The sequence below is a fragment of the Trachurus trachurus genome (genome assembly GCF_905171665.1).
Source record: "Trachurus trachurus genome assembly, chromosome: 6".
Lineage (NCBI taxonomy): Eukaryota > Metazoa > Chordata > Actinopteri > Carangiformes > Carangidae > Trachurus > Trachurus trachurus.
In genome coordinates, this window is record NC_139897.1 from 22,619,813 (window position 1) to 22,632,040 (window position 12,228).

A 12,228-nucleotide genomic window follows, 5' to 3' on the forward strand; every position below is an offset into this window, starting at 1 on the left:
TTACCAGACACCAGATTCATCTGCTGATGATGGCACTCATCTTTTCTGTCTTGTACTGTAGATATTTTCATTATCATGTGTTTACCTCTTATATCTCGCTGAACTCTTTTACAACAGTCCTTCCAGATAAGTAACTAGGTCTACAATGCCAAGCCTCTCTAAACTATCCTTATTCAGAAAACATCAGTATTTGTGTCATATTTTCAATTATATAGCTTTGTAATGGAATGTATTGTATATACTATATACTGTATATTCCAAGGGAAAATGTTATTGGATCTCCCAAGAGCTTTTTTATACACACAGACACAAGACAAGACAAGCTGCATTACTGAATTTATTGTCTTCACCAAATCGCATCAAAGGATTCTCAGTCTTTTAAGAACAAGTCAGATCACAATGAAATATAAAATTACGGACACTGGCGCAGGGGTTAAACTGGAGACATCGGCAGGTGTTCAACTGCTGCTGCCTTCTGTGTGAGTGCTTCTTATTCTTCTGTTACTCAGTAGCAGGACTCTACTGCCGCTACAATCCAGTTTAACCCCTGCAGAATGATACAGGATGACTGGTTAACCCCATCGGTGGTTCTGCGTCGAGTCTTTAACTGTTTTAAAAACAAATAGCAAATACCTCTTTGCTCAGACAATTAATCATAGTTAAACCCCACTGTGACACGTTTACATCAAACTACTACTAGCCTGGATCTAAGCCACTCGTGCTTAGTCAGTCGTTCAAGGATACAGTGCAGTCATTAACAGTTTCACGATGGAGCCATGTTAGCTTCGCTCCATGGCTGTTTGAGTAACTTTTGTTTGTTTTTATTCCCTAAGAGCTGGGCACCTCACTGTGGCCGTGTTATGGGCGGGGGGCATGGTTACGCATTTGCAGCCAAAACATGTTAGTTCTAGAAAAGAGGTAGCAAACTAACGGCCCATGGCACAACATGGCCAAACTCCCCCCCCGTCTGTGCCTCTGTGCTTTACCGACGCGGTCAGACATAAGCAGCACCTGGGCTGGAGTCTGTCTTCTACCATCCCTTCACAACAATTGATATCAATATTACAATCAAAGAAAATGTTTTGGTTTTAAATCTTTTGCAACCTGACCACGAAGCACAAAAAACACCCTGACTTGTATAGCATGAGAAATACAGTACGTTTATAAAAAATACAAAAAAAGCACTTTTTTTTGTTTTGTTTTTCTTAAACCATCCAGAAGTATTTTATAGGGACAAGGAATGAATAAAAATAACAAAAGCAGTTGCATGTGTTTTTCAAAATGTTTTTTTTTTTTAAAGTGTAGAATCTATTTACAGCATCATGTGGAGAGCAGAGGGATATGAAAGCACAAACAAACACAGAGTTGGGGAGGAGGGAGTGACGAAAGATAAAGCAGGGCAGTAAATTGTTCTTCATAAAAGAGGCGTTTTATTTGAGCCTACTGTCTTTCTCTAGTCAAAACGACAAGCTTGCAAAGAGTTCTCAGTCCTTCAGGAGACCAGAGGAGTCGTTAGTCCAGAGCGATGATATCGTCGTCGTCGTCGTCGTTGTCGGCTGCTGCGCTCGGCTGCGCCGTCCGTGGACGCTTGGTGGAGGTCTCTCCGGTTTCTGCATCCGAGTGCTTCCTCTTGGTGGTGCTGCTCACTGCTGCTGCAGAGCTGGATGACACCGCCTCTTCCTCATCAGAGTCGACAATCATGATGTCATCGTCATCCGCTGGAGCTGAAAACAGAAAACAGCAAGGTTCACACTCAGGTTGAAGAGAAGAGGACGATGTTGGTGCAAAAGACAGCAGCAGTGACAAAAACTCCCTCTTAGAGCCTAAATTAGGTTTAAGAATAAAAAACTGTTCCGCAAGTCAGTTAAGTCAGGAACTAGTTAATTTCGACTGCGGGAACCAGGAACCAAAATGTAGTTCCGGGGTAGAAAAGTTCCCCCAAAAACGGCCCTGGTTGGGGATAGGTACTTTCAAAAAGGTTCAGGAACTAGGGGCGTGATCTGCGCACTGAACATCTCCGATTGGATGAGCACTCATTTCCGCATTTTACCCGGTATATTCAATTCCAGCTGCAAGCCCACTGTTTTTTTTTTTTGCATGGATTTGTTTGATGTTTTCCACCAGATATAAATAAAGAATTGATCCGATAGGTTACAACATTGTGGGAGAAATAAGTTATTGTCTCCATTATGTGACTAAAACCAGTCGCGGGGTGTCCGCAGCTTGGGACTGCAGAGGAAGAACCGTCATAAAACGGCCAACACAGATGTGGCGTCTTGGTCTCGCTGCCATCCACGGCCCTGGTGCGCCACAAGTCTTGCCTGCCTTTGCCGATGGACCTCACACTCCACAGCGAGCGGCTGTGGCACGACACGGTGTTTATCGAGACCTGAAGACCAGGCTGGCCGACCCACCGTCCGACCGATCCTGATCGGCTCCGGGCTGCAATTTGCATAATCTCCCTGGGATTTTGTGCCCCAGTGGAAACGCAGACAACAGCGGGCCCCAGGAGCCATTTAGTTCCGGGTACTAAAAGGTTAAGGAACTTTCGGAGGAAACGCGGCTTAAGATGAAGTGCAACTAGTGAAACCCTGACAAAAGGACACCAGAGTGACACTGTGAGACAAATACTCTTCAGTTGTATGAAGCTACTGATGAAAACCAGCTGATGTCAAGCTGAGCCAACATCCAATCACAGTTTCAAACTTCCAGCTCTTCAAATTCAGCAGCAGCACCAACAGCAGGGAAGACAACCAACACCAGCAGTAATACACAACAGCCCAAAACTGTAGACGTGCAGATTCTTTATACTTGTGCTATCTGAAGGCAAAGCATGGTACAAATGCAGTTTATTTTACTAAACAAAGTCAAACTAAGCAAAGTCGGACCGCACGAAGTTTGTATTTAACTGGCTGGTTGAAATGCAACTCAAATGCAGATGGCCCAGTTTTTGCTACAGCACAATGCAACTATGCTAACAACTTTTTCCTATACAACTGCGAGCCTCATGAAATAAACAAGGCAGCTGTAGTGTTAACGTCTCCCTCGTTCAGTTGACTTGCTTTTCTCCGTGGCCTAATCCGTTGAATCTATTTTTATTTCACATGGGAACGGCCGCGTCGTACTGGTCTAACAATGACTGAACTTGCCTGCAGCCTGTAAAACACGTTGAGCCTGTGACACAAGCCAGGTCAGTCAAGTGTGCTGCATCTACAATCATCTTCCATCGCATAATACTTAGGAATCCAGTTATCACAACAAACGATGAAGACCAGTGGACACATGCACACACAGGCCGGCTCATTCACCGTTTAGATAATTAAATAGATGAACAGAACTAAACAAGTATCTCTGATGTCACACTGACCTTTAGAGGAGGTGGACGGCTGGGCAGAGTCCTTGTTGCCATTGGTGATGCTGTTATTCTCTTCCTGGTTGGTCTGAGGGGGCGGGGCTTTGTCTGGTGCCTCACCTACGACCTCAAACTCCACATCCCGCTCCAGTTCCTCACTTAAAAAACAAACAAACAGAAAACAACGTATAATTTTCCAGGTTCACTCACTGGAGCGTCATCATTAAAAAACAAAAATACAAGCACATGTATATATTCACTGAAGACATACGTGTGCAGGACGTTGACGAGGAGTGTGTAGTCTTGCAGGAAGTCATCAGATTGAAGACGGCTGCCATTACGGATCCCAAAGTCGGAAAGAAATTTGTTGTTGTTGGCTGTAAAGACAGGATGGTTGTTACACACACACACACACACCTCACAACAAGTACGTGCTTGTATTGTAGTACATGTATGGGCAGCGCTTTAATGTATTTACATTTCATAAGACCTAGGACCTAAGACGTTCATGTAATGCCATACTCCAACCATGAACAATACTGCCTCTTATGCATCTACTCCCTGTTATGAGTGCTTTAATGCTGTAAGAGCACCCTCTCCTGTCCAAACAGAGACTCACCACCACACAAAGTTTACAGTTTCATTAAACCACCTGCTATCCAATGATTAAGTCAGAATCAGATTTTTTTTTGCCAAGTATGTTGCATACATACAAGGAATTTGGCTCTGTGACTTGCACATAAAAGATGCACAACAGCCACTGAAAAAAAAAATTGTTTCTCCTTTGTCATTGTCTGCTTCTTAATCTGTCCATCTTTAGCTCCTGTTCTACCCATTTTATAATGTTCAAAGTTCAGTAAAAGTAAGATTTACAGATCAGGTTATAGGGTTCAAAGCAAAAAGTATCTTTTTTTTTTTCTCTTTCGTCCTTACCCTCTGTCTCTCCCTCCTCGGAGGAGATGAGGATGGTCCCTTTTCCGTCTTCTATCTGAACATCTGGAGCCACCATGCCAAACCTTTCCTTCAGGATCTAAGCAGGTACACAAGAACAACAAATCCACAAGTTAACAAGGCAGCAGAGACCATCACCCCAATATTTAAACCCCAGAAACTGAGATGCATGATTTACAGACTTTTATCAGGCTTCTTAGGCCATTTACCATTTAAAGGGTGTCTAGGATGGAGGCAAGAATATGATATAGATGATGATACAGATCAGGTTGTTGAACATACAAAACACAGTTTATCAACTCACCCTGTCCTGCAGAGTGATGACCGTGGTTTTGTGGACGTTGAGTTTGACTGTGACTTCAGGTTTGCTGGCGCAGACGTAGCAATTGGCGCTGGGCTTGTCCAGGATACACGGGACCAGCAGCTTCTTCCTGAGGTTGGGACACTTATTCAGGAAGATCTGGAGATGAGAGAAATAAAGAGCAGTTTTAACCCCGTTGGCTCGTTCCAATTGTGGCAATTTCACTATTTGCCAATGTCTTGTGCCTCACCAAATCCACAACAACTCTTACAGTAAATCTAGTATCCATATCCAACCACCACGTCTTTGTTACATGGAAGTGTGTGAAACATTCGCCCAAATAGTACAAGCACCTGAGCAACACTTTAAAGAGGAACGTTGCAGGATTTGTGGCTTAACTATGCTACATTTTTACCTTAATTAAACAGCTTTGGAGTAATTGTGATGGTTTAATAAATGGGTTAACTTGTTACGAGGGAGAACGGAGGCTCTCTGCCTTCCACGTGTGTGTCACTTATTGCGTCTCTTGGCTGAAAAACAACTTTGCAAGATCGTGGCTGCCACCGCCACAGTGTCCCAGATCTTGTCTTTGCAGCACCGCGACACAAACGCACCCCATAACCGGTAATCGCTTGTTTATGACAGATTAAACTACGCAAATATACACATCGTATATGATAAAACGTCATCGACTCGGCTCTATAGATTGATTTCTAGCCGGCTTCGTTGTAAACAAATGCACATGGCCGGGAGGAGGGTTAGCAAAACAGCTGAAAAGTGACCAGACTTGCATAGTTCCTCTTTAACTGAATAACAGGTTTTCAGCACCTGGACAATTAGAAGCTCAAGGCGGCATAATGAGAGGGAAGCGTCGCTGACAGAAGCTGAAAACACTTGATTGTAGGTGAACTAACCGTGCGACAGGATTCCAGTTCCCCTGACAGGATCTTGAGTCCCTCCAGCACAATGAGTCCAGCGATGACAGCGTTGGTTGTGGCGATAGCTGGGATGATGTTTCCTGCCATGGCTGAAGCGAGTCAACAAAAAAAAAAAAAACACAGCCATAATTAGAGACAGCTGAGTTTGCATGTGCACTGCTGTCTAATAATGGAATAGAAGAGATAACTCAAACTATTTTAGACCGTCAAATTAAAAACACAGAAATCTAATAGAAATGACAGTTTGCTGCCAAATAATAAAAGACACGTGGCGACCAACTTACACTTCACATCAAAGCGGCTCTTCATGTTCATGCTGAAGATGTGCATCCGTAGGTTCGCTGCTGCAGTAACAAAGTCCATGGCTGGAGGGTCATCCTGACAGCGAGAGGAAGCAGTGACGGCATTAAACTCATGAGCCAACAACAACACAGGACATGTATCATTAATATTTCACTATGACCGTGTAAACCTGACGTGGTCAACAACGTCAGATTTATTTTGTTTATGTAATTCTACTCAGATGTTTTCATCAGCTGTCTAAACATTCCCTGCAGCTTTGTATTAGTTGTGTGTTACCTTGTCCCAGACCAGCTCAGCACCTTCTCCCTTCTCCTGCAGCTGTGAGCGGAGAGTCTCGACGCTGTGCTGGAACAGCTGGCAGTAACCCCAAACACCGAGAACCTTCTGGTCCTTCAGGCCTGAAGCTGGAATCTCTTCCTGTGGACGCACTGAAAATATGGACGACACAAACGGAAATATGAATGAACACACCAACTGACACACATTGAAGACAAAGGCGTGTACTTGTTGGCTCATGATGCAGCTGTTATAACCATTACGGTCAGAGAACATCTGAAGTATGTGGGAGCTTTAACTTTAAGTGATTCCAACAAAAACCTCTGCATATGCTTTAATCTGTTTTGTTTGTAAAAAATTCAGTCAAATAAAAACCTTGATTCAGACCACTTAGCTTAAAGGGATAGTTCAACAAATTCACCTATTTCAGTCATGGGGGTAGGTTCATTACCATAATAATGTAACATTACGAGACATAGGCAAAAGTATAGCCAGAACTACTTTCCAGACACGGCTGCTGGGCGGAGTGATTTCAAAAGCGCAAGTAGCTCTAAGTAATGGCTTCATGTGTCATAATGTTTCAAAATTATACATGATTACTTCATAGCGTGGTGAATGTGCAGGTCACAACTTGTCTTCCAGAGCATTTTGGAGTTGTTGGATTGTGTATTTGATGAGTTTGATGAGGGACAGGGGACCAGTACCGTTCACCAGCTCTGTCTCTGCCCCACAGATCTCAAAACGACATGCACCGGTAATTTAAGGTAATGAACCTAAATGCCAAAATGTTGAATTACCCCTTTAAAACATTTGAGTGTCCTGGTTCTGTAACTCAATCTTCAGCTGATCCCTACAACATACATACCACTGCTCTCGAGCTTCTGCCAGTCCAGAGGTGTAGGAGCTTTCCTCTTCTTCCACAGCTTGTCCATGGTCAGCAGGTACATGATGTCATCTTTGAAAAGCTGAAGAATAAATCCAAACATAACCCCGTTATGATTAGCGGTGAAAATAAAAACCACCCCATTCATATTTTGTTATGTAAACAAAAAGCTTTGTTACCTTGTTGAACAGTTTGACGGCGTCGTATCCGGTGGAGCGGGCCCATTCCTTGGTGGAGACGCGCTTGATGTCCCCGTCCTTTTCAGAGGCCGTGGCGCGGGCTGCTGTGTCCGCGGGGTTCCCTGTGGACAGAACACGGGTTTTTCATAGGCAGTTGCTTATTTCTATATCTGTCCGTCCATTTCTGTCACGGATTAAATATGAACGAGGTCCAAGGACATAACTCGGCGCCAAATTCTCACTCACATGCAGCCTCTGGATCTGCCGTGTCAGGTGACACCTCCTGATCGGCATCCTCTTCTCCAAATAGCTGGCTGTGATACAAACACAACAAGATGACCATTAGAGAACATACTCATCTTTGTGGAGTTTGCTGGTGGTGTGTTTTCATTTGCAGCATAATCACATATTGTACGTTACTATTGCTTATTTTACAAATATGCCCATGTGTTCATTGTAGTTCAGTTCAGAGTGGGCCTTACTTAAAGAGATACTTGGCCCAGACAATGCAGTGAATGGGCTCCGATGGTGTGTTTCTAATGGTGCATCCTGGGAAAGTCTTCTGGGTCGGCTTAGGTTGGCACTCGTAGCACTCTGTCAGTCCCTGGGGTAGGAGGACAGCATGGATGGGAAGTGGGGAAACAAAGGAAAAGATGTTTAAGATGAGATATCGACTGCAAAAGCAAATTTTAAAATGATAAGATGTGTATGTTTTACCTTCTTGATGACGGTGACTTGCCCCAGGTAACCGGCCGTGCCGCTCTCTATCAGTGGGATGTCAGCTGCCAAACACATCCTGTTCACATGGTTGCGAGCCGCTACAGAGACAAAAGAGTGTTTTATTTTCCTCATTTAAATGGCTGGCAAATCAACCAAAGGGTGTTATTATGGTGAGTCAGATGAAGATGATACCTCTGTTGTCCAGAGCATTCATCACCAGCATGAACTTTCTGAAGAACTCCACATTGTAGTCAGGGCTATTGGGACAAATATAAAAATCACAAATCATGTTGATCACTCAGTTTCAAGTCAAAAACACAGATAAAACAGAAAAAGCAAAGCAAAGGGGACAAGAAATAGAAACTCACTTCATTACACTGTCATGGTAGGCAATGATATTTGCGCTGGGGCAGAACTGCAGGGCGCTCTCCTTGGCAACCTACAAACCAAAGAAACAAAAATAAGTGTCCGAAGGCAAAGAAATTAGAAAACATAACACACATAAAAAATGTTTTAATCTGATGAGAAGTTTTGAAGACGGATACCTGTGCTTTAGACTTCCCAACATGTTTTTTCTGGAAGAGGAACTGGCGGTTCAGGTTGCTGACATCAATGGTGTCCAAGTCAATCTACCAAAATCATTAGGGTTGTAATGTCAGTCATGTTTATCAGAGGAAATCAAACTACTTGACACACACAAATACATCTTAAGGCAACTTCAACTAATTATGTTCATACTAATACCAACAAAGATACCTGCTCATTTACACAAAGGCTAAAATGATAACAGGAAACTGGAGTGTCAATTGTGTCTAAAACACGTGGCTTATGTTATGACTAAGATCTGTAAAAACACCAGCTGCCTTACAATCCCAAGGTCATGCGTGTGAAATGTTGGTCAAATTAACTAAAACTCAAGTACTGAGTATAAATAATTAAAGACTATAATGAATTTAGCTCTGGCTTTAATGTTTAACCCCCCTCCCGCTTTTTCTTTAAAATATTTTCTCGGTTGCCATAAGCTTATCTGAACAAACATATAAAAAGAAATGAAACATTACTCCTTTTTAATAAAAAACAACAATAAAAGTGACCACACACTGTCACCTAGTCTACCGTTCAAAGACCAGAGAGGTACATGAACCCTGTCTGACTCACAAATTGTAAACATTTGCCGACTGACCAATAAATCTCTCACACAACCACCACTACTTTAACATATGTACAAGTGCTGGGCAAACATATGCAATCGTGAAGCCAATCTAAAGCTATTATGTCTGACTTATAACAATAGTAATAATATAATTTAATTGTTTTTTCTTACAAAACTTAACAAATGGATGTCTAAGTGGGTCTGTGTCGTCTCATTACAAAGACGCTGCCGAGCTAACTTAGCAGTGTTGATGGCGCCAAATGTCCCCGTTACATTACTACGACTGCATTCATTTTATTTTTTCCACTACATCCATCTAACCGTGTATTTGGAATAAACTGGAGCATCGAGACCGGTGTAATGTGCATGTTTTTTACTATTTTGAATGCCACGTCTCAGGAATTAGTCCGAGCCCACACACATACACCTTCAAGCGCAGTGTGTCCAGCACAAAGACCTAGCATAGTAGCCAGCTAACACACACACACACACTCATACACTGACACACACACACACTCTCTCACACACACACACACAAACAAACATAAATGTGACGGACCACTTCGATGTTTTTGAAGCCGGTGAGGACGAGGTTCTTCAGCAGCTCGCAGCCGATGCCCCCGGCGCCCACCACCAGCACCTTGCAGCTGGAGAGCGAGTCGGCCAGCTCTTTGCGGAGGGAACCCACCAGTTGGACCATGTCGACCGGCGGCGAGAGACTGAACTCGAGCCTGCAGCACCGGGAGGAGGAGGAGGAGGAGGCTAGTGTTAGCGTAGCCTAGCGGATAGCTTAGCTTCTTCTCTTTTAGACACGGAGCCCCACCCACTTCCGGGTCATTCGGCGTCTTCGTCTTCTTCTACTGCTTTATGGCGGTTTGCTACACATTTTAGGGAGCAGTACCGCCACCTACTGAGCAGGAGTTTGGGACGGCTTCCCAAACTTTTTTTTTCTTTTTTCTTTTCCTTTTTTTATTTATTTGAAGTATCATCAAATTACAAACATTTAAAGGAGCATTGTCGCAAATACAGCAGTAATAGCAATAAAAAAAACTGAAATATGCAATAAATAGGTCGAGGGTCCCCCGACCTAAAAAAAACTGAAATATGCAATAAATAGGTTGAGGGTCCCCTCGTTTATTTAGTTTCTATTTCTTGTCCTTGTAGTGTCTGTGAAGCAAATGCAGAATTTATTTTTGTTATGAGACAAGCTGGCCCAGCCGCTCCTGAATGGCATGCTATGTAGGATGTTTACTTCAGATACGCTGCACCACCATCTAGTGGCCGAACAAAGAATTGTAATTTGCGATAATGCTCCTTTAAGGCACGTGATACAAAGAAAAAGAAAAGAGAATAACAATGTGAGGGTCTTATTCTATTAGGGTAAATAAATTCAATAAAGAAAAGAGTCTCTGCCTGGGCATTTTTGTTTGTCATGTAGTACAAGGATTTTTTTGTATTGTATATTTTGAGTTCATTCTTCCATCCATTGATGTGGGGCTTCACCTTGAGGTATTTGCATCTGTGAATGAAATGTTTTCCAAGCATGATCAAGTTGTTCACTAAGAAGTCTAAGTTTTTTTTTCCTTTAATTGCACTCCAACTTTAATCAACATCCAGTTTAACGGGGGCTTCCCAAAGTTTTCCATGCCAAGCCCCCCCCCCCAAATAGCATTAGCCTCTGGCTGGGGACCCCCTTTGCAAACCAATCGAGTTTTGAGGCTTGATGTTGTGCAAACATGCAGTTAGGTCATGATTACTGATATTTTGTCTGGCGGGCACTTAGAAAGATGAACATGGCAAATAAGATTGCAATATGTTATATTATTATACATTATATTTTATAATATTGCTCAAAATATAATAATTCGATTTTTTTCTGTTATTTGCATTTGTTTTCATCTTCCTTCCAATTTGCTGAGGACCCCTGATCACCCCCAGTCGGCCCTCCACGGGGCCCCGACCCCCACTTTGAAAACTACTGGGCTAGTCTTCCAAAATAACAAAAAACATAACTTACATCTCTCCCTTCTCCTTCTCTTTGGTCTTGTTGCCCTGTTCCTCTTTTTCGGATTTGTTTAGCGACTGGAAAGCCATGCAGCTTGTGGGTGTGCAGCTACTGTCGCCACGTGTGGAAAAACATCTTGTACGTACAAATGTTTTTTTTCTTGTGGCATTACCACAAAACTATTTTTGTAGACTATTTCACTTGTCCTGAACTACAGGCCCAGTAGTTACTTATTAACAGTTGTCTTCTGACCTCTAGTGGCATCCCCCCCTGCACTATAATTTTCTTTTCAGATGAATAACATTATCAATTCTTTGTTGATGTTCATATCATGAAAATCCTAAATCAGATAGAACAGCATGTAATAAAAAAAAACCTTCTTTACATGATTTCTTTGGGATTTTGAGCAAAAACCAGTGTGCACAAATCTTCAAAGCAAACAACAAACATGAATCACTAATGCCCTGTGATGTAGGCCAGATTTCACCATCTATTTGGCAGACTCAAAGCAGACATTAGAGACTAGAGACAATGCATTAAGTGGAGTAAATGAGCAGAACATGTAGGCACTGCAGCAAAGTGTCTGAGTTTTTATTCAACCTTTGTTTTATTTTAGTTATGTTTTTGTCATATTTTGTCAACTAGCCCACTAAAGGATACTTCTGTGGGGAGAGGAGTTTGTTCAGGAGAGGAGCTTCTTTCATTGAAAACAGAGCCTGGCCCTTTTCATCCCCTCTCTGGCAGACTGAACTCAGTCCGCTGAAACGACAACATGCCTCGCAAGATAGAAGAAATCAAAGATTTCAGGAGGAAGGATGCCAAGTTAAGTTCAAGGTCCGCTGCAGCAGGTACAGCCTGGTCATCACAGACAAGGAGAAGGCTGAGAAGCTCAAACAGTCCCTGCCCCCAGGTCTGGCTGTGAAGGAGCTGAAGTAAATCCGTGATGTACAGATAATTGTAATAAAAATTGGAAAACTAAAAAAAAGAAAACAGAGCCTGGAGTCTGGAGGATGCCTATCCCTGTTCCAGCTGAGATGAAGAGTTGTTTTTGTGGTTTTGTGCCATGCTGGTGCAAAGGTGAAGCCTTGGAAGTGGAGATGTACTGTAGGTCCTTTCTGCCGCCATCGTGGGAAATGTCAACTCTCTGCCCAACAAGAGTGATGAGCC

The 12,228-nt window shown here is 42.8% G+C and overlaps 1 protein-coding gene and 1 pseudogene across 2 annotated transcripts; one reads left to right on the forward strand and one right to left on the reverse strand.

Moving 5' to 3' along the window:
- Positions 1–323: 323 nt before the first annotated feature.
- Positions 324–9,900, reverse strand: uba2 (ubiquitin-like modifier activating enzyme 2). Its single transcript, XM_083974464.1, has 17 exons — positions 9,616–9,900; positions 8,449–8,532; positions 8,272–8,342; positions 8,096–8,160; positions 7,901–8,001; positions 7,666–7,787; positions 7,430–7,497; positions 7,184–7,305; positions 6,987–7,086; positions 6,122–6,273; positions 5,827–5,920; positions 5,519–5,631; positions 4,608–4,763; positions 4,286–4,382; positions 3,624–3,729; positions 3,368–3,510; positions 324–1,724 (listed from the first exon to the last, which is right to left on the reverse strand). The coding sequence occupies exons 1-17, from the start codon at positions 9,754–9,756 to the stop codon at positions 1,513–1,515; spliced, it is 1,947 nt and encodes a 648-aa protein (XP_083830590.1). The 5' UTR covers positions 9,757–9,900; the 3' UTR covers positions 324–1,512.
- Positions 9,901–11,694: 1,794 nt separating this feature from the next.
- LOC310986994 (large ribosomal subunit protein eL38-like) lies at positions 11,695–12,051 on the forward strand (annotated as a pseudogene). Its single transcript has one exon. The product of its transcript is annotated as a large ribosomal subunit protein eL38-like (transcript).
- The last annotated feature ends 177 nt before the right edge of the window (positions 12,052–12,228 follow it).

What these genes read in the sequence shown, in the direction of transcription:
- uba2 (XM_083974464.1), bottom strand. Translation starts at nt 9,756, where the DNA reads ATGGTCCAACTGGTGGGTTCCCTCCGCAAAGAGCTGGCCGACTCGCTC. An exon ending in AAGTCACCGTCATCAAGAAG is followed by an intron (nt 7,788 to 7,900) that starts GTAAAACATACA and finishes CTCCTACCCCAG; the next exon opens with GGACTGACAGAGTGCTACGA. An exon ending in TGGGCCAAGTATCTCTTTAA is followed by an intron (nt 7,498 to 7,665) that starts GTAAGGCCCACT and finishes TTTGTATCACAG; the next exon opens with CCAGCTATTTGGAGAAGAGG.